The 23029-nt window shown below is 37.8% G+C and overlaps 2 protein-coding genes across 2 annotated transcripts in view; both read right to left on the reverse strand.

Annotated features, from left to right (window-relative positions):
• Positions 1-4678: 4678 nt before the first annotated feature.
• Positions 4679-15607, reverse strand: LOC107289971 (glutathione S-transferase kappa 1). The gene is made up of 8 exons (XM_015818802.1): positions 15396-15607; positions 12454-12535; positions 11115-11243; positions 10496-10596; positions 10121-10156; positions 8862-8978; positions 7394-7487; positions 4679-5220 (listed from the first exon to the last, which is right to left on the reverse strand). The coding sequence occupies exons 1-8, from the start codon at positions 15534-15536 to the stop codon at positions 5177-5179; spliced, it is 744 nt and encodes a 247-aa protein (XP_015674288.1). The 5' UTR covers positions 15537-15607; the 3' UTR covers positions 4679-5176.
• A 4400-nt stretch (positions 15608-20007) lies between these two features.
• LOC107289973 (glutathione S-transferase kappa 1-like) overlaps positions 20008-23029 on the reverse strand; it is a 12942-nt gene continuing 9920 nt past the window's right edge. Inside the window, exon 7 of the mRNA XM_015818804.1 lies at positions 20008-21224. Within this exon, the coding sequence (XP_015674290.1) occupies positions 21181-21224 (44 nt within the window). The 3' untranslated portion in view covers positions 20008-21180. The remainder of the gene's footprint in view (positions 21225-23029) is intronic.

Genomic DNA, 23029 nt, shown 5'->3' on the forward strand with positions numbered 1-23029 from the left:
AGCATGAAGGCCTCAAAAACGTAAGAGGAATATATATCTTAGTGCTCCCAGGATTATGCCTGGTTCATAAAACATCAGAGCTGCATTATGCAGCATGGGCAGGACACATAGTGCCAAAGAGCATGTGTGTGTGTGACAGTTAAAGAGTATTTGTTTCATTATTCATCAGATTCCTCAGATCTGTTAAATATTTCACTGTACCACTGCCACCCTCTTTCCTGAGTCTTTGTGCCATCAAGAACCAAAACCTGTAAATGTGAATCTATGACTCCTTGTCCAATGCTTTTTGTGTCTGTGGTGTCTTGGGCTTGCAATAAAAGACTACTGTGACCAATTCACTCCTGAGGGTTGTTGTTTTTTTGTTTAAAGCTAACAAACATCTAAGGTTTCACCATATTGAAAGGAGGAGGCCTAGAATCATAATGATCTGTAGCTTAGTCAACACTTCAACATTTCACCTAAAATGTTTAATTATGGGAGTTCATCAGCCCTAGTAGCAATGTATTCCACCAAATAATGCCTTGGTGAAAACTCTTAAATACAAATGGGAACAGACTTGTGGCAGATTACCAACTGACATTAAACTAAAAGCATTTGCTACCAATTTCTCTATCTTCTGCCTATAAATTAGGGTTCAAGCTACGAAAATGTCAGTGCCTCCTGTACAGACCATGGCTGGCAATCTGTAAACCATAAGATACCTTTGACATCTTGTCTATTTTATGTTGCAAATTTTAATTTTTCCATTGGGATGGATTAGGGGCAAAATGGTTCTTTACACTTTAACTCTCGTTAACCTCACCTCCCCCCAATTAAGAAACATTTTGATCTTAGTTATTCTAGTGACGTAATGACATCACTGAAAATGTCACTTGTCTCATGTATCCTCCAGGCAGGATACCGAATTAAAACGAATCCCTGACAACAAATTATACAAGTCGCTTCAATTTGCCTTATGTTCTGGAGGGATACTTGGTATCTATTAGTGGAAATTGCTCCTTTCCAACTCCATTTCCCATGTAATCATTTATTTTACAATATTATTCTTTACTGCTCAATTACTGCATTTGGCAAAAAGCAGTGAAGCATGAACAGAGACATTTAGAGCAATGTGGAATTTTTCACAGAGGAAAGGGGCTTACACATAGTTCTTGTTCAGAGACCACAATTGGGACCCGCAACCTGGAAGTGAACTCGTTGCTAAGTAAAACCAATTCGGCTTATTTATGATCTTACTTTAGCTTTCCTTTGCTTTACAGATATGTAAATGCAAGGATTATTTGTAAAGTTACTTTTTCATCACTGTTGTAATTGTAAACAATTGTTAAAAGAGGCAGTCAGTAAACAAGGATTATCTGTAGTCTGAAGTGGGACAAAATGATGAGAAAGTACCTTAAACCATAATAATAAAGGCAATATATACAAAATAGCACCAGCCAGCTTAAAATGCCTGAGAAAAGACATTTACTTAAATAGACCTTGAAGCTAAAGCAACCACAAAAGATTAGAAGTATGTCTTACTAATTTAATGTTCTTTCCTGCTTTATTAATACAATTACCGGTATCTCAATTTGTTCAGACATTTTAACAAATTTCTATCATGCCACTCTTTACCAACTTTTAACATTTCTAGTATTTTATAAATGATGTTCAAATTTAAACAAATATTTGGTTGTGCCCAAGAAATAACCGTGTTTCTTAAACTGTCCTTCATAAATGGCCTCACTCTGCTGTTTAAACACACAAGGTCCCTTACAGGCCTGTAGACTTATGTGCTGCCAATCTGTCCCTCTGCTTTCATGGCTTAGCAGTTTGCACAGAGAGCTTTGTAAGATATGAAAAAGATAAAGATGAGTCCCTGTGGGTTTTACTCTGCTAGCAGTAGCCGACTTTAGGGGGTGGCGCTCATCTCAGTTTCTAGACCACTGAGCCAATACTGTCCAAAGACATTTCCACGGTAATCACCGCATGACATCACGCAGCACAGAGCATGTGGTGAAATGAGCACTGTTACCTTCGCACCAAAGTGGTACCTATTTATATACTTGCATTTACATGCTTTTGAATTGCTAGATTGGAGGTAGCTGAGGCAAGTGACAGGGGTAGGGTTCAAACTGCCGGACTACAGACCTACTCCAGAGTCTTTTAAGTCACTGTGCCACTGCATCTCTTTTGTATGATCTAGGAGTCCTGCAATTTGGGACTAGAAAAAAAAAGCTAAGGGAGCTATCCTTAGCAGTAAATATAAGTAATATAATTACCAGGGGCACAAGGAGGATTTTACAGACAAAATGTCTCATCCTGTTATCTGGTAAAGCATTCCAACATATTTGCAATGGCCCCCAATTGCCCCAAAGCAACTCATAACGTACAATTCATCTGCAGCCTTGAAGATCTCTAACTTTAAAGATGTAATCCTGTCATACAGTATCACAGTCTGATTTGGTAGTATCACTGCTTCAGACAGGAAGGCGGTGTAGAGAGTGGTGAGGATGGCCAAAAAGACCATTGGCAGTTCCTCCCTCCCAGGACATAGCACAGAAGCATTGCTTGAGCAGGGTCCGTAAGATTATCTGGGACACTACACATCTTCTTCACGACCTGTTTTCCTTGTTACCTTCTGGAAGGAGGCTTTGTGGTATCCGTAGCAGAACATCCAAATTCAGCCATAGTTTCATTCCATACAGCATTAACCTTGCGAACTCTCAAACTTCCTCCTTCCGTTATATATTCAAGATGGACAGTATTTATTTGCTACATATATGTAGGGGTGTGGGTCTATACGTATGTTGTTCATAGTATGTTTAGGTGTGTGTCATGTATGTGTTTCACTTTGAGAGCGGGCAACTAAATTTCATTTTTGATGTGTGCCATTGTGCCCACAGTAAAAAAAATGACAATAAAGGTTATCTAATAAACAAAAGTTTGCATTGTACTTAAAGGCTGAACTGGCATGTTAATTCTGCTTAGCTTTTCTATAGCTTGTGTGTGATATAGAACTCCAGCCAATTTGATTAGCTTATGATTGAATGAATTGTCTTGACTTGGAAAATGAGTTTATTCAGTAGCCAACTAAAACATGTTTACAAGCTAAGATGCCCCCAGCTATATGCACTCAAGTCCCACACCACCTGCAGTGATTTTTATAACTGGCTTAATACATGCCTTAAAATGAATCATACCTAGTGGTTTTGTGTTATTACTCATACAACAGGTTTTCCGGGGCCAAGAAAGAAACAAACAATAAAAACATGTAAGAAGCAACTGAAAGAGAAGCTTCCATATTACAATGAAACTTTAGTTTCGCAGACACCATTCAAGTACCTTATTCAGATTACTTCGGAGGTCATTGATCAAATTTCTATCTGGGGCATCTCCTTAAAAGTCCATAGCTTCAAAATATTCTGCAGTTAATTTATGCTAATTTTATGTAGTTTGTACTATAGTGATCTATACCATTTGTGTAATGATGTCATCATGAAAATGAAAAATTGTTTCTATCAAGTCAATTTATATCACTTATTGAATGACAACAACACATAAATGAAATAAATCAGTATGAGTACTGGAATTTGTCTTATAATGGACATTCCCTCCCTCACAACTGGCCTTTCAAATCAAATGATCATATAATGGTTATATTAGTACTCATAAACATGTATAACACACTACTGACATACATAACACATTCAAATTAATGGGTGTTTCCAGTGAAGTATTTCTGTTCCAGTTTGATGACAACCTGATTCCTTCACTGAAACACAGAAAACAAGTAGGGAACATCATACAAGATGGGATATTCAATCACTCCTCAGTTAGCAACTACCTTGGTTGGTGGCTGTTTGCAAATAAAACGGTAATAACTGGTAATAATAATTCATTTTCTGACCAAATGCACATACATACATGAGCAAATTTCTCATGCCCAAGAATAATGCAAGCTGGAGTGAGAGTAATACTACCGTACTTGCATGAAACCTCATCTGAATGAGAAGGCAGCAATCAGTAATTTTCACGTCTCTTTCATACATCTATTTAGAAACTATTTCCCTTAATGACAAAGTTGCTGGAATAATGCTGCTGCTAAACAAGGAGAGGATGTAAAATGCAGTATTATATAAATGATGGTGAAAAGTAACCCACCAATGTTTTTACAGACAGGTGCTTTTCTCAACTAGACTTTTTATAGCTCATTGCTATAGTGGCTGAATTAGGGGGTGAAAGACAGAGAAAACAATTCTTGCAGACAAGCATCCTGAATACTGAAGACTACTAATGCATGGAAATTGTCAGTTACCCTGACTACCAGGTGACCAGTTTCATCTTTTGAGGGAATCATCAATCGCAGGTAACCAGATGTTATTCTACCAGGAACTGAACTCCTGGACCTTTCCATGACAATTTGTTACTTTAGGAGTCATCTAGATCCTGGTACTCAGTGGTTGCAAGAAGGGGTATATAACAGCTCCCTGCTCTGAGAGCTTCTATCTTGACACTTGCATGATATTTGAAGACAATCTCTCAGGGCCCACTTCAAAACCTCATCCTAAGAAAGCAGGACTTGTGGAAGCAGTTTCTTCCAAAGGGAACTTTTATTAGGAGAAGCTGATAGTAGGCATAATAAGCAGGATCTGAGGGTTTCCCACTCAGATCAATAGGTTAAAAGAATCCCAAGCAAACCCCACCCCAATAGTTCATCCAGTCAGTTTGAACTGGCCAATCCTCATGTGTTAAGTCCATTGTGGGAAAGGAGCAGATAACATCAGTCTTTCCCAGACTCCCAGCGAGGTTGTTGGGTCTTCGCGCCTTCCCTTCCGAAACAGGAGATAAGCCAGATGGCCGAAGGCACATTCGTTTCTCACCCCAAGGTAACATCAAAGGAGAAATAGTTCAAAGAGCAAATATGCAGAATAGGGTAAGGTATACATTGTAGCGATAGAAAGAAACAAAGAGACAGTCTGCAACGTCTTCCCCCCCTCCCCTTCAGGAGTATGGCAGGACCCAGAGTAATGGAAGAAATAGAAATAGAAGAGTCCTCTTTAATAATATATGGGTTCTGACACAATCATTATGATCTTTTATATTAAGCCAGTTCCAATGCCAGTCATCTTGTAGAAGTAGGAAGGACAGGAGGTTTATAATTTTAGCAGGTTGCCTTTCTCACTGCTCCTGAGAACTAGAGCTTAGACGATGTGGGAACAGGGCCCAGCCACTTCTCCCCTGGAAAGAAAACCAATACCAAACAAAAGATCAAATTCAGAAAACAAAAGAGGACTTAAAAAGAAAAAGGTTAAAGCCATAAATGAGGATAAATGTAATTAGATCTCATCCTACACACTACAAACTTTCAGATCTGAAACATTTTGAGCACAGAAGAGTTGCCCTCATCTTACTAAAGTGTTCTAATCCTGTTCAAGGGCCATTTAACAACACTTCTGGCAAAACTGAAATGTATTTTAAGCTTAAAATGTTTAGAGCTTGACCTATTTCACAAACCTCTAATTATTAGTACAAAACAGTATTAAATTTGCTTAATTACTTCACAAGTTCCAGTTTTACTCAATAATCCAGGCTGCCCAACGGGATTCAAGACTTAAGTCCAAAGCATGATCTGTACCTATTCTAATCTATTCTAACCCTAGGCCTAAAATACAGTATAAAGAAATAGAGAAGATCCTCTGAGAAAGATTTACTGTGCAGCCCAAAATACTGCACTGAATTTCAGACCCCAGAACTTTTATCAAAGGTCCTGAAAACTGTTCCAGAATTAAAGAAATAGAACTTTGTTCCAAAGCAAAAGAAAGCTTTGAGATCTCAATGAAAGATCTGAAATATGGTTGATCTATAGTTAGCACATTGCACACACATTTTACTACTTGTGTTATCCTCTCATACCTTGATTTTTGGCAGGACAGAAAGACATCCATGTGTAAAAGTGTAAAACATACACAAATCCCATTTAAATAGATTGATGTCTTCCTATTAGGTCAATTAAATTATAAAAACATCAAAATAGGCTGTTTTGCCTGTAAAGGAAGTTGGGAGTTTAGCAAAGAAATTGCTCTGTATTTCAAATTTATTTGCTCTAGTTTTTTTCCATTGGAGCTTCATTCAGAATCCTTTTGCTATCTTACTTTTGCTATCTAAAGCAATTCCCAAAAATGAAAAGCAACTTGGATCAAAGCATCAATAGTCAGGAAAAAACTGAGTTCTTTCTTTCTCTTTCATGAGCTTTAGAACAAAGGCAGAATTATAAAATAATAAATTACACCCCTATTTACATAATGTTTAAATTATGGCAATTTTTGGCATCTCTTTAGTAAATTCTTGGTCAGAGATAATATTTCTCTCTTCTTTCTCTCTAGTATTCTGTAAACACAACACTTATACAGGCAGTCCTTGACTTATGACCACAATTCAGCCCAAAATTTGTATTGCTAAGCAAGACAGTTGTTAAGTGGGGTTTGCCCCATTTTATGACTTTTCTTGCCACAGTTGTTAAATGAATTGGCTTTTTATGACTTTGCTTATCAGAAGGTCACAAAAGGTGAACAAGTGACCCTGGGACACTGGAAATGTCATAAATATGAGTCAGATGCTAAGCTTCTGATTTTTGATCACATGACCAACAGGCTGCTGCAAGGGTTGTGTTGAAAAATGGTCATAAGTCATTTTTTTCAATGTTGTTGTAACTTTGAATGGTCATTAAATGAGCTATTGTAAGTTGAGGACTACCTGTATATGCCTTCTAAGGTCCTCAGAAATAGAGTAGGATAATACCGAGCTGTTTTTTTAAAAAATAATATTTTATTAGTTTTCTACATTTACAATTCATGAGTGCTTAGTAAACAACGTGTTGTCTGGGTCCATTTGTTTTACTTAATAATACACATTAAATTCCTAATCTCTACCCGTTTTTTTCAGCCATTGATAAAATACATCCCATATTTGAAAATATTCTGTGTCTTCTTTTTCTTTAATCTTCAGTGTAAGTCTATCCATTTCTGCACAGTCTAGTATTTTCTTGATTATCTCCTCTTCAGATGGTGTTTCATTTTTCCAGTATGAGCAAATACTATTCTTGCTGCTCTTAATACATGCAACATTAAATACACACTTTCTTTATCATATTTTCCTGATAATATACCTAATAAAAATAGTTCAGGTTTAAAATTGACCAGAAGGCAATGGCAAACAACTTCCATATTGTTAAATATTAATAGCAGCAAAATATTTTCCCCAAAACCTAGGACATTCAAGGTTTTTCTTTTTCTTTTTTCCATTTCTTTATGGAAGCTACAAGCAAACAAAATCCTCTTTTGTAATGTGTTGGTCCATTGTGGAACCTAAAGAAAACTCAATAATTCTCAACAAAAATATTAATAACACTCACCCAAAGCATTTCCCAGTACTTCAATACGATCTGAACCAAAGAAAAGCTGGGGTTTTCCATCAGTCTCAATAATAAAAGATGGCACTCCAAATGCCTATTGCAAAAACCAACACAAGATATAAATAGAGAATTCTGCTTCATCTAACTAATTCATGGTAACAGATGCAAACCAGAAGAGTTCAAATGTGTCAATTAGCTTCTGTATTAGGTGGTTACATATTTAATTGGCATTTCCCAAGGACAGTTTTTAAAGTTTTTTTAAAAATTGCACATTATTGATTCCACCCATCCATCGAAGAACTGGGAAATGGGTCCAATTGTCCTGTGCCTGCACACCAATGCTATTTTGTAGGGAAACGTGTTCAAATACCATCAAAATTCACCTATTTGCCTGGATGAGGAGAAAACAGATCAAAAGCCGTAAAAGGAAAGATAGATCAACTGTCATGCTTTACAAAATCTCCCAACTTTAGGAAGTTTTTGCCTTTTGTCAGCTTTTTGACTGTTCTGAGTATCACTGTTTTTCACAGTTCTGAATAGTATTTCCCAACTCTCTGTACTTCTGTAGGTGCTGACGCATTTTAGCTTAAACTATAAAGCTTAAGTGAGATTAAGAAGCACCTGTGTGATTGTGCCAAGGAAACCTTATATCCCATTAGCCCAAATATGGCTTATGCTCACTTGCTTTTCACTGCAGTAATGTTGTACACAAGTATATATCAGTCGTCATAAAACAGAATTTATGCATTATTTCACGTCAGTTCAAATGTCATCATCAACTGTGCATGGAACAGTTTTGGGAAATAACACAATGGGAAATAACAGACAGTCACCTTAATACTGCTATTGTTATATTACTATGAGCTTAAATGAACTCCAGAAGATGGTAGAGGACAGGAAGGCCTGGAGGAACGTTGTCCATGGGATTGCGATGGGTCGGACACGGCTTCACAACTAATAACAATAATGAAGTTGCCCATCTGCCCTGCTATTCATGAATCTGGAAGCAATAGTTCAATGCTAGCTCTGGACAATACCTACAAAAATGTAGAAAAACAAGCCAGAAGGCTCTCGGGATACAAGTCTTCTAAAGTGATTTCATTATCCAACAAAGTTGCTCTTCAGAGCATAAGAATTTAGCTTCCCAAGATCCCACATCTTTTTAAAACAGACTGCCTGGAAGATTTGTTGTTGTTCAGTCGTTAAGTCATCTCTGATTCTTTGCGACCCCATAGACCCCTCTCAGGTCCCCCCGTCCTCCGCTGCCTCCCAGAGTTTGCCCAAATTCATGTCCATTGAGTCAACGCTATCTAACCATCTCATCTTCTACCATCCTCATCCTTTTGCCTTCAATCTTTCACAACATCAGGGTCTTTTCCAATGAATCCTCTCTTCTCATTAGGTGGCCAAAGTATTTGAGCTTCAGCTTCAGATTGGAAAGTGTATTTCATAAAACATTGCCCCTTACCCCAAGTTTCAGAGCCTCATCTGTTGTCTCTTTCAGGCGATTCTTCACCTCAGGTGAAGTGCTCATTTTCAGAAGCTCCTGGCTTTTGCTTGAGGGCAAACCTGTTTTCTCTGCAACCTGACAAAAAAGACAAATATCCTAAAGATGTAGCCCAGGTTGACTGCATTAAAACCTCAGCTTTCCACACTGAGATACATATAAACTACCTGACATACTATAAAGGAAACAAAGAGGTTTACAAAATTACCTCTTGTTCATAATTGAACTGGAAAGCAAATGGCCCTAGCAAAGAGTGAACATACTAAACTATGATCCAACTGGAATTGTTCAATATCTTTTCAGTTTCCTGGTAATCACGTAATTTCTATCCTTAACTACTAAAATACTTAAAACCTCTATAAACAAGGCATTCCTTGTTTTCAATGTTCTCTTTCTTTATTCCAACAATAAGATGACAATCTATAGTAGTTCACAATCACAAGGAGTCTGATAGCAACTTTTCTGAGCAACAAATGTTATGAAAAAGCCTAAGTTTTTGTCAGCTGCAATTTATGATACATGGAATGCATATGAAAGCTGAGGCCCTTTCTTAAAAATGGTTAGTCGTAAAAGTACTACCAGATTCCGGATTTTATTTTTTATTTTTCTTTGTAACTGTTGTTCAAAGATTAGTCCATTTAGCTAGAATTTTCCTCTTCTCTCTGGGGGTCTCCAGAGTGTTAGGCTGAAAGTTTTCTGCCTAAAGATTATAGGAATGAACCTGAGACACTCAACATGCAGAGTATTTATTGACCTTGAGATCTTCCCCCATATAAATTAAATAATACACAATACTTTAGAAAAATAAGCCATAGATCATATTTAATTCTTTTTAGATAACCTTAGACCTAGGAAAACTGCATTTCCATGCACCAGACCTAGTGATAACGCTATTGACAAACTTATTTTCTCCCGATTTGCCAATGTTAAAAGAATTAAACACTTCTACACCCTTCAAAGAATTAATAACTGAGGGAGACAACGAAGCCACACAAGGTCGCTCATGCATGGATAGTCTTCACTGACAGCAATACTGCTCCCAAAGGAAATTCTAGAGTACAAGAGTTCCATACTCAGGAGAGCAGAGTGGGAAGGGAAGGCATGTAAACACTCCCCAATTAAAATTTCTTTCAAAATTATCCAGCCAGCAGCACAAACCTGCCCTTTTGCATCTGAACCACCTGCAGGAGAAGAGCAAGAGAAGAGGAGCTTGTACTTACTGCTAATATACTTTCTGGCTGAACTATGTCTTCATCCTGGAAAAACAAAAAATATGGCAACTGATTATTAAACCTTATGGATAGGGTGGGTCATGGAAATAGTGAGATAAGAAAATAAAAGTAAACCAAAATCATGATGGACAACAATTGCCTTTGTTGGCCTGATTTCTTTGTCTAATGAAATAAGATTAAAATAGGTCCAATTCCCCCAATTTAATCTACCCAAAACAGAAGGGAGAGAATGAAGAGAAAAATTAGATATAGCTGAAATTTCAGACTGCTCTATTCATTTAAATGGGTCTTAAAGAATAAATTTCTGGAGGTCCCCAGAAATGCCAAGAGAGATGCATATGTGTGCAAGAGCTCAATATTTACCCTGGACCAAAGGCGCATCCAGAGTTCTCTAGAAACAGGCTCCAGAAACTGAGGTTCTACTATATCCACAGCAGTGATAAAACGCATGGCAGGCAGACTTCCTGTAGGCAGCAGAGACAGACACAAAAGTGCACTAGAGAAGCTGTATAAATGCTGATGGGAGGGGGGACAAACCCACCCTTACTTTTAAAAGGACATTTTTGACTTTTCACTTCCTGATATAATAATAATAATAATAATAATAATAATAATAATAATAATAATAATAATAATAATAATAATAATAATAATAATAATAATAATAATAATAATAATAATAATAATAAAGTTAGAAGGGACCTGGGAGGTCATCTAGTCCAACCCCCTGCTCAGGCAGGAAACCCTATACCATTTCAGACAAATGGCTGTCCAGTCTCTTCTTAAAAACTTCCAGTGTTGGAGTGTTCACCACTTCTGGAGGAAAGTTGTTCCATTGGTTAATTGTTCTAACTGTCAGGAAGTTTCTGCTTAGTTCTAGGTTGCTTCTCTCCTTGATTAGTTTTCTACCACATGGGCAGAAACCATCATTTCCCAAATGCCTAACTGGCACCAATTTGGAGAAAACAATCTCTTTCATTACCTTTCACTACCACAGAGTTTACGAAATCCTTTGGTAAATTTATTGGCACTTGGCAATACTTTCCCATTCGAATGGCATCCTTTAGTATATAGTCTCCTTTCTTGGGAAGCATTGCTGGAGGCTGGCTCCCTGTTGCAAAAGACAGCAATTCACAAAATGTAATTTCAATAGTAAATCTCTACTTTTGTTTTTTGTGTTTTATTTCCCATCCAATGAAGTATGGGAAGCTAATATTCTAGGTTTGGACAGGATTATGGAAACCTGAATACACTGCAGACTTAATTTTAGCAGAGAGATGAAATTATATATTTTTTTTAACTTTTAAGAAATTCAAACAAAATTCGTTGTTACAGAATAGCCAAGTCCACAGTTAACTATGAACAAATCATACTAGACAGCAGCAATTCCCAATCGGATTGAGCATCAGCTGTGATCTTGCTCTCAACCCAGCAAAGCCTTTAAAAAGGAAAATAATACATCTGCACTCATTTCTAATTATTAATTTCTAATTTCTAAATGATCAATTTAAGGATCTCATGGATTCCAGAGACCCTCAAAAATGACAAGTTTAATTTGACTCCTGGTGAGTTCTACTTTTTTTTTTTGATATAAGGATTTTTAAATAGAGATTTTAAGAATTTAAAAACAATATATTGACAAAAAGGGAAAAAAAATTAAGAAAGTTATCAACAGACTAGAAAGCCAGAGGAAAGAAGGATGGATGGATGGATGGATGGAAGGAAGGAAGGAAAGAAGGAAGGAATTTGGAACATTTACAGTTTGAAAAAAAACACATATAATTAAATAATACATTAGTAAGAACAGAATTAAATCCATATTAGGAACTGAGATTCTTTGAATGTTGCAAATAAACACTAGAGGGGACTAAAGGACCAGGCATAAAAAAAAAGGGGGAAGTGCATTTATCAGTGTTAAACTAAGGTTTAAAATGGCCAATCCAATATAGGTTTTGAGTCACTTGAAGAGTTCTTCAAAAATAGACCACGATATTAATATTTTAGAAAGCTTGAAGGTTCCAATGAAGATGTTAAGGGAAATTTTAAAAAGCAACTTATACCCAACACATACACAGAATACAAAATAACAGAGATTTTCTTATATATATAAGAAAAAACTACTAAAAACTTTGATCTCCGAGACTAAAAATTTTATTAAGAACTATGAATATACCCGGGACTCACATTTTTAAAATAATTTTAGATACACACACACGAGAAATCTCTTTGATCTAGAGTTTTGTAACTCCACTTTTGTAACTAGTTGCTACAGGAGTGTGTCTAATCTTCATCTAAGCTTAGCTGAACAATTAAGGGCTTACCAATTGCCTTCAATATCCCCATAAAGAAAACTGGCCGCAAGTGCAGATCTAGATTCCAGAGGGAACGATACCTGCAAATAATCTACAGAGATGAAAGGGGTTATTATTACAGTGGTCCTCGACTTATGATCACAATTGAGCCCCCAATTTCCATTGCTAAGTGAGACATTTAAGTGAGTTTTGCCACATTCTATGACCTTTCTTGCCACGGTCGTTAAATGAATCAGTGCAGTTGTTATGTTAGCAATACGGTTATGAAGTGAATCTGGCTTTCCCATTGATTTTTGCTTGTCAGAAGGTCGCAAAAAGTGACCCCATGACACCAGGACACTGCACCCATCATAAATATGAGCCAATTGCCAAGTGGTTGAATTTTGATCATGTGACCATGGGGATGCAACAATGGTCATAGGTGAGAAAAACTGTCATAAGTCACTATTTTTAGTGCTGTTGTCATTTCGAACGATCACTAAACAAATGTAAAATCGAGGACTCTCTATATTAAGAACTAAAAAATGTCAAGCTACATCTGTAAGATTAGAGGTTAAAAGAATTGGTGTGCTCCTGCCATAGGAAAAGGGAGCCATCACAAATATATTTTATATATATATATTCCATTTTTCAGGAGCATAGAGAGGCATATACAGCACTCTTTCCTCCTATTTTCCCCCACAATAGTTCTGTGAGGTAGGTTGATCTGAGAGGAAAGGACTAGCCCAAAGTCACTCAGAATTTCCATAGCTTGGGTGGACTAGAAACTGGGCTTCCCTGCCCCAGTCCAGTGCTTTTAACCATTATACCACAATGGCTCCACATGCAGCTAAGAGGAAAACACGTTTATCATTTGGCTTGCACCTTCGTAGCCTACATTATCGTAGAAGGTCATAATATGTTCGTTGAAAATCAGGTGTACGTTTATTAGGATATAAATCCAGTAAAAGGAATTAAATACAAACTGTGGCTATTTTTTTTAAATCCCATCTTTATTTTAGTAGCTGGGGTGGTGGTATCTGTCATAACTTTGAATGGTCATTAAGCAACCGATCTTAAGTCGAGGACTCTCTTTAACTGTAATTTGAAATGGGAATAAAGTACTTTGAAGCTTTAAGTAATACTATGCAGCATAGCTCACTGACATCAAACCACCCAAAATATTAAACATTCTTGACAGGGAAAAAAACAGAATTAAAGAATCTATATTAGCAAGATAAAGAAACAATAACACCACAGTAAACATGGCTTTCTTTTCCTAATAAACAAAATTACCCATTTGGTTTAGTTGCAAACCAGCTCTTCCACAGCAGGAATTACAATTGCACTGAGAAATGCAAGCAGTCATATTAAACTCATTTTAATATATTCCCCAGGTGAAATGGATAAAGTTAGCAAGTAATACATTAGATTTATGGATATCCTGGTAGTGGAAACCATATTGTGTAATCATATACAAGATTGGAATACTGTACACAGCACAATACTCTTGACCACTATGACCTATGAAATAGATCAATCTGCTTTTTAATATTCATATTGACATCATGTCTCACCAAATTTCACATTAAGGTGCTGCACTTCAAGTATCCCCATATAGGGACTGCAGAAATAGGGATCACCACTAGATGGAAGCAAAAAGGTGCAGAAACCCCTAAACATCTAGACTTGGATTCTTGCAGACCAAATATACCCGCCTAGTGTATATAATGAATCCATATGTGATATGCGCAAGTGAACTGGATGATCCACTTCCTGCTCAACAAGAATATTTTGAAATATTCATATATATCAGGATTTGCTTTCATCCAACATACCCCATATTCACAAATAGTTCCAACCTCCAGTAATTCAAATTAGAGTCAGATTTATGTGACTTATCTATTGATACACAGCTTAGTTGCACTGGAGTCCCAACAGACCTGACAAATGTTGCAATGTTTTCAGCAGCCACAGAAAAAGTGGGTCAAAGTTGAAACCAAGAAAGTCCTAGAAACTTTGTGATAATTGCTGACAACTCTTCTGAAAAAAACGTTTCCCTCTGCTCCTTTCCCCTTTTTTCTAGCCAGGAGTATTTCCAGATGAGAATTTTACAGCATACTGAACATTATCCAGAAATTGCAAACTTTTGTCAAGGGCAACAGAGCTTGGGGGAAGTCTCCTGAAGGACAGCCCAGCTGACAGGAGGAGGGAGGAGGCGCACTCCGTACTGAGAGATACAGATGCAAGGAGGCCCCGTTTGCAAATCTCCAGCGTCTATGGAGATTCTCAATCATCCAGGTCATGATTGTCCCAAAGGTGCTTTTTCAAAAAGGCAACTGGACTTCAAGAAAGACTACAAGAAAACCCAGTTGTTTTTTTGGGAGGGTAAAAAACACCTTTGGGCCATCATCCAATGTTGGTGTCGTGCATCTCCACATTAGCAAACAGCGTGGCACTGGACCAGGGGTAGTCAACCTTGGCTCTTTTATGACTCGTAGACTTCAATTCCCAGAATTCCTGAGCCAGTCATAAAAGAGCCAAGGTTGACTACCCCTGCACTGGACAAACAAGAAAGTTCCGGTCATCTGAAGCTGCAATACAGGAATCAAAGCGCGTTTCTTTTGTAGTGCAGATTTACTCTTCTTCTAAGTCAATACTGCGCTTAGTTATAAGCGCATATTTAAAAAAAACCCTGCAAAAATGTTACTGCTCGCCTACTCCAAATCGCAGCTAACACGGCAAGAAATCGGACTGAAGCCCTAGGGCAGTGTTTCTCAACCTTGACAATTTTAAGGCATGTGGACTTCAACTCCCAAAATTCTGGGAGTTGAAGTCCACATGCCTTAAAATTGTCAAGGTTGAGAAACACTGCCCTAGGGCTTCCGAGCAACATACATACTGCTTGATTTGAAAGACACAAGTTAAGAGGGAATGGCTTGCTTTAATACAGCTTTTTGCAGCGCGCTTACCTCAAAGCCAATCCCGGAGTAGGGGGACAGGACATCGTAGAAACACTCCACCTTCTTCTTGCTGACCCCGGAGCTCTGGGGCGCAGAAGCTATGCTCCGTCGGAAAGCCAAGCGAAGGAGAGAGAGCCTGTGGGTCAACATGTCTCCAATGCGAAGGGAAGCACACAACCCCAAAGACGCGCTTTACGTCTGTCACGTGCGGCTTTCAGAACCCAACCCCCTCCAGAGTTCACTCCGGCGATGCCTTTTGGGATGCGGAGGAAGGCGGGGAAACAACACGTGGGCGGCGGCAGCAGCAAGAACTATAACAACGACAAGTGGCTTTCAGTGTTTCTCAACCTTGACAATTTTAAGACATGTGGACTTCAACTCCCAGAATTCCACAGCCAGCATTGCTGGCTGTGGAATTCTGGGAGTTGAAGTCCACATGCCTTAAAATTGTCAAGGTTGAGAAACTGGCTTCAGAGGAAGTCGCCAGTCCCTTCACACTCACGGGAGCCTGAGTGCAACAAGGGAAAAGTATCTGCACACACACGCGCCACCTTCGGATGTCCGCGCTGTTCCAATCTATTAGATTTGAGAAATACGGGAATGCGTAATGTATCTTCTGGATTGTACTAGATTGAGGATAGTTTATTTCCTGGTCATCAGGTATCCAGGATTGTTAGTATTCCACAGTCGCAATGAAATGTCATTAAGAGATGAGTTCTATTTGTTTCCTGTTATTTCACTTTAACAATAGAAAATGAACAACTCGTCTTTTATGAGCAATTTCTAAAAACACCATATAACACCAAGATCCCTCACGTATTTTCTGTAATGTTTGCACCTCTGTTTCCAGGCACAGAATGGCAGTAGTTGTTGCAAGCTCTCTTGCAAGCTAGCATATCTGAAAATACAGCAAAGTAAAATAATCTCTGAAAGTTTATGAGGAAGGCCATGTTTTGTTGATTTTGTTATGTTAGATTATTTTAGTTTGGATTGTCTGTTTGATTTAACATTTTTACCTATTTTTATGTTTTCTGTATGTTATGTGCTCCTGACTACTTGGTTACCAGAGGCAAGCTCGCCTGACCAATAACCAGCCAAGACACAATGAAGGCCTTTTGTTTTGTTTATTGCAATAAGCGGGGAGAGAAGCTATCAAAGTTTGGTTCTCTCCAAAGTTCCAACCCAAAATATCCCCTTCTTTATACAGCCCTGTCCCGGCCGCCACATCCCTCCTCTTTCCCCATTGGCTGAGGTACTATGAGGTTACACTCTTTCCAACCGCCTCCTATATATTTCCTGCTACATACTAAATCATACATCACCTGCACATTAATAATATAAAATATTAGACCTATTCAATTGTTGGTTTTGAGTTCTGGGTCCCTTAGAACAATGGGTTCTTTCCTGTTTTTCAGTTTAGTTAAGTTTTCCTGGCTAGCCATTTCCTCTTACAGATGTTTTTATAGCTTGTCTTCTTCCTTTCCCACTCTAAGACCCAGCTAATTTTTGCCTATGTATTTATCTTACATTCTACCTTTATACTATCTTTTCTTGTTTCCCATCCGTTATAGTTGCTTTCCACTGCAGCAAATTCAATTTTAAATTTCTCTTTCAATATTAAATTTTGAAGACCATTCACTTATTTCTATCATGTAGTTTTGTATATGACCTATAATTAACTGGAATTGGGAATCAGTAAATTTAAATAAATAACAATAACAATATTGAAAATATTAGGAAGAATGTTAGACATAAACACCAACAGATTGAGCGAGAGAAAAAGATTTAAACATTCAAAAAGACTCTACTTACAAATAAGAACTGCAGGTGCCTATGACAGTTTCCAAGATTTTGTGTTTTATTTCATTAAAACATTTGCTTTTTGCAATAATTGTATTAAAACTATGTATTAACACAAATAAAACTGAAAACAGTCTACATAGAGCAGACATGTCAAACACAAGGCCCGGGGGCCGGATGCGGCCCGCGAAGTGGTTTCATGTGGCGTGCGAAGCCATCCTGGAAACAGTGAGGGAACGGCCCCCGCTGCCTTGGCCCTGGCCCAGGCCAGCCAGGAGCCAATGTACAATTTTGTGGTGGCCATCTATGCTGAAACGCACTCAATCTTAGCTCCATAAGCCCACTCCCCTCACATGGCCTGAGAGGAACAGTGAGGCTCCTCCAGTGGACCATGCCTTGGTACTTGCCCTGGTCCCACCCCCTTCTGCCAGAGACCCTCAGATCTATCCCACTCCTGCCCAGGCCCCCACAGACACCCTTGACGCGAACAGTGTAGAGCTGGCCACAACCACCCAGTAGGCCACACCCACTCCATCCTCACCTACCCAGTAGGCCGCACCCACTCTGGCCACACCCACCCGGCCCGCTGAGGGCAACCGCAATGCTGATGTGGCCCTCAATGAAATTGAGTTTGACACCCCTGACATAGAGTAAAAATATATTAAGAAATGAACAGAGCAGAAGAAAGGAAAAAATGACCATCTCTTCCTCCTCAGCAAGTACAATCAACCCCAACAACTTACCGTTATTTCTCAAATGAAAAAAAACCCAATCACTTCTTCATCCCATACCTCAAACACATTCTCTACAATCAAATCTTTAAGGTTTTACCACTCCATCTTAACAACAAAAGTTCATTCAGGTTATCAGAAATAACAACATAACATACATTAATAAACATTTTTGAATCTCTCCTTTTCCATTTATCTGTACATTTCATTTTCTAGTTAAACAAATCCCCTATCCCATTTTCAAATAAAGTTTTTAAAACATCATCATACAGTCCTAATCAGCAAAAATCCACTAAACCTTACCAAAAATAGCAGCCCATTTATATGAATCTTGAGCAATAAACCAATTTTGTGGTTTCTTTTCTTTTTCCCCACACTTTTTAGTTCCCTCCAGTGAAATCCAAACATCTCCTTTCTCATATTCTGTTTTTTACCAATTCTCTCGTTATTGGCATCTTTATCTAATTTCGTTTGTAATTCCAGCATTGAAAAGTTATCCATGTCACTGTTCACATTCTCAGTCACTTCTTATGAAATCTTTGACAATTCCAACAAATCCTTTTTTTTAAAATCCATTGAAAAGAGGTTATCCACATCATTCTTCTGGTTTAATATTTGTAATTATTAAATCATCTTCCAGTTTCATTTGTAAATCTATTAGTTCCATCTTTTTCTCATAGGCTATCATTTTTAAATTCACATTCCAATTCGTTTCAGTTTTATTCAGTGGATTGCTCTTCATCAATATCAGTTTCCAAGTTCTGTAGTAGCAGATTACACTTTTAGCCCATTCCCCCCAAATTTCCTTTATTGCAGCCATCATTTATTTCCTTCTAGTGCCTTCTGGTGTCCAACCTTCAAGTCATTTTATTAGTTGTTTAGATATAAGCATACAGACATTTCCCATGAAAAAAGGATTATTTTAATTAATTTCAAAATCTGAAATCAAATCCATCTGAACCCCTAGTTTAGAGGTGTCAAGCTGCCGGCCCACAGGCCGGATGCATCATGGCGAAACCGCGTCCAACCCATTGCCACCAATGGAAAAAAAGTTGCGATATGTCGTGACATGTCACGTGATATTGCAAGTTTGACACCCTGCCCTAGTCCATTTAAAACTAATGCTGTGATAATCATTTAGTGCAATGTGATCAATGGGCGGACTTTTACAGAAAGGAAAGGGGCTTACAGATACCGGTAGGTCTTGTTTAGAGACCACAACTGGAACCTGCAACCTGGATGTGAAGTAGTTGCTACGTAAAACCGATTGGGCTTATTTACAATCTTAACTGTACTTTGATTTAGATTATGTGAAGGTTGCAAATGCAAGGATTATTTGTAAAGTTAATTTTCATCACTGTTGTAATTGTAAACAATTGTTAAAAGAGGCAGTCAGTAAACAAGGATTACCTGTAGTCTGAAGTGGGACAAAATGATGAGAAAGTACCTTAAACCATAATAATAAAGGCAATATATGCAAATAGCACCAGCCAACTTAAAATGTCTTCCTTGAATGGTGCAACGAGCCAAGATGTTTTCATAAATCCTCTTCACGAGCAAGTGGGAATTCATTCAACCCATCCCTCAAACTATCTCTTGCCCCTTTCCTCAAACTTAGCCCTTCCACAGAAATGCAAATTTGCATATTATAAACTTCTGCCTTTCAATCAATAGATGCCCCCAGCTATATGCACTCAAGTCCCATACCACCTGCAGTGATTTTTATAACTGGCTTAATACATGCCTTAAAATGATAGTTATACCTAGTGGTTTTGTGTTATTACTCATACAACAGGTTTTCCAGGGCCAAGAAAGAAAGAAACAATAAAAACATGTAAGAAGCAACTGAAAGAGAAGCTTCCATATTACAATGAAACTTTAGTTTCGCAGACACCATTCAAGTACCTCATTTAGATTACTTCGGAGGTCATTGACCAAATTTTTATCTGGGGCATCTCCTTAAAAGTCCATAACTTCAAAATATTCTGCAGTTAATTTATGCTGATTTTATGTCATTTGTACTATAATGATCTATACCATTTGTGTAATGATGTCATCATGAAAATGAAAAATTGTTTCTATCAAGTCAATTTATGTAAAGGACATCATTTATATCATTTATTGAATGACAATAACACATAAATGAAATAAATCAGTATGAGTACTGGAATTTGTCTTAAAATTGACATTCCCTCCCTCACAATTGGCCTTTCAAATCAAATGATCATATAATGGTTATATTAGTACTCATAAACATGTATAACACACCACTGACATACATCATAACACATTCAAATTAATAGGTGTTTCGAGTGCAGTGTTTCTCTTCCAGTTTGATGACAACCTCTGATTCCTTCACCGAAACACAGAAAACAAGTAGGGAACATCATGAGTCAATCAGTGCTCATAGATAAAAGGTGGGATATTCAATCTCTCCTCAGTTAGCAACTACCTTGGTTAGTGGCCATTTGCAAATAAAACAGTAATAACTGATAATAAAAATTCATTTTCTGACCAAATGCACATACATACATGAGCAAATTTCTCATGCCCAAGAACAATGCAAGCTGGAGAGAGAGAAATACTACCGTAGTTGCATGAAACCTCATCTGAATGAGAAGGCAGCAATCAGTAATTTTCACAGCATCTCTCTCTTTCACATACACCTATTTAGAAACTATTTCCCTTAATGACAAAGTTGCTGGAATAATGCTGCTGCTAAACAAGGAGAGGATGTAAAATGCAGTATTATATAAATGATGGTGAAAAGTAACCCATCAATGTTTTTACAGACAGGTGCTTTTCTCAACTAGACTTTTTATAGCTCATTGCTGTGGTGGCTGAGTTAGGAGGTGAAAGACAGAGAAAACAATTCTTGCAGACAAGCATCCTGAATACTGAAGACTCCTAATGCATGGAAATTGTCAGTTACCCTGACTACCAGGTGACCAGTTTCATCTTTTGGGGGAATCATCAATCGCAGGTAACCAGATGTTATTCTACCAGGAACTGAATTCCTGGACCTTTCCATGACAATTCGTTACTTTAGGAGCCATCTAGATCCTGGTACTCAGTGGTTGCAAGAAGGGGTATATAACAGCTCCCTGCTCTGAGAGCTTCAGTCTTGACACTTGCATGATATTTGAAGACAATCACTATGATCTTTTATATTAAGCCAGTTCCAATGCCAGTCATCTTGTAGAAGTAGGAAGGACGGGAGGTTTATCATTTTAGCAGGTTGCCTTTCTCACTGCTCCTGAGAACTAGAGCTTAGACGATGTGGGAACGGGGCCCAGCCACTTCTCCCCTGCAAAGAAAACCAATACCAAACAAAAGATCAAATTCAGAAAACAAAGAGGACTTAAAAAGAAAAAGGTTAAAGCCACAAATGAGGATAAATGTAATTACATCTCATCCTACACACTACAAACTTTCAGATCTGAAACATTTTGAGCACAGATGAGTTGCCCTCATCTTACTAAAGTGTTCTAACCCTGTTCAAGGGCCATTTAGCAACACTTCTGACAAAACTGAAATGTATTTTAAGCTTAAAATGTTTAGAGCTTGACCTATTTCACACACCTCTAATTATTAGTACAAAACAGTATTAAATTTGCTTTATTACCTCACAAGATCCAGTTTGACTGAATATTCCAGGCTGCCCAAATGGATTCGAGACTTGAGTCCAAAGCATGATTTGTACCTACTCTAATCTATTCTAACCCTAGGCCTAAAATACAATATGAAGAAATAAAGAGAGAAGATCCTCTGAGGAAGATTTACTGTGCAGCCCAAAATACTGCACTGAATTTAAAGACTCCAGAACTTTTATCAAAGGTCCTAAAAGCTCTTCCAGAATGAAAGAAATAGAAGAACTTTGTTCCAAAGCAAAAGAAAACTTTGAGATCTCAACAACAGATCTGAAATATGGTTGATCTAGAGCAGGGGTATCAAACTGCCAGCCCACGCGCGGGCCGGATATATCATAGCAAAACCGCGCCCACCCGATTGCCAGCAATGGCAAAAAAGTCGTGATACATCTCAACACATCATGTGACATTGCGAGTTTGACACCCCTGATCTAGAGTTAGCACATTGCACACACATTTTATTGTGTTATCCTCTCATAACTTGGTTTTTGGCATGATAGAAAGACATCCACGTGTAAAAGTGTAAAACATACACAAATCCCATTTCTACTGATCAGCGTCTTCCTTTCTGGAGTGCTCTGGTATGCAGGTTATATTAAAAGGTTATTTCAGTCCAATTCAGAACACAATTGCAGGGATTCTATCTTATAAAGCCACCCTCCCAAAGAGCCTGTCTGAGTTCAGAAGTCAGCCTAATCCAGTCCACATCTCCAGGTATTACATATATACTATGCATAACTGCCTGCAAGACACTGCCACTATTTGAGTGATCTCAGCCCAGAGCAGTGCTTACTGAATGCTTCCGTTTCAATAATAAATGAATGAGGCTTCGATCCGTATCAATGGCTATACCAAATCTGTTTGATATTCTCAGCTATAAAATTTTGTAACGATTTTTAACTGCTTTTGGACAGAGGATGTTTCTACACACCATGTTCCAGCAGCTTTCTTCTAGTATCTCCAATGTGTTACTTGCTGTCTAGTTGAATTTCTGGGTGATCTTATCCAATTTTAGACTGCTTTCAACAACTCAAAACTTTTCTGTATTCAAACAGTACTTCCAAATTAAAATGCACAGAAGAGCAACTTTAACAACATTTTCACTAAAAAACTGTTAGGTCAATTAAATTATAAAAACATCAAAAGAGACTGTTTCCCCTGTAAAGGAAGTTGGCAGTTTAGCAAAGAAATTACTCTGTACTCCAAATTTATCTCCTCCGGGGTTTTCCCATTGGAGCTTCATTCAGACTCCTTTTGCATTCTTACTTTTGCTATCTAAGGCAATTCCCAAAAGTGAAAAACAACTTGGATGAAAGCATCAAAACTGAGTTCTTTCTTTCTCTTTCATTAGCTTTAGAACAAAAGTAGAATTATAAAAGAATAAATTACACCCCTATTTACATAATGTTTAAATTATGGCAATTTTTGGCATCTCTTTAGTAAATTCTTGGTCAGAGATAAT

The sequence above is a fragment of the Protobothrops mucrosquamatus genome, unplaced genomic scaffold, assembly GCF_001527695.2.
Source record: "Protobothrops mucrosquamatus isolate PMUCROS unplaced genomic scaffold, P.Mucros_1.0 scaffold791, whole genome shotgun sequence".
Classification (NCBI taxonomy): Eukaryota; Metazoa; Chordata; class Lepidosauria; order Squamata; family Viperidae; genus Protobothrops; species Protobothrops mucrosquamatus.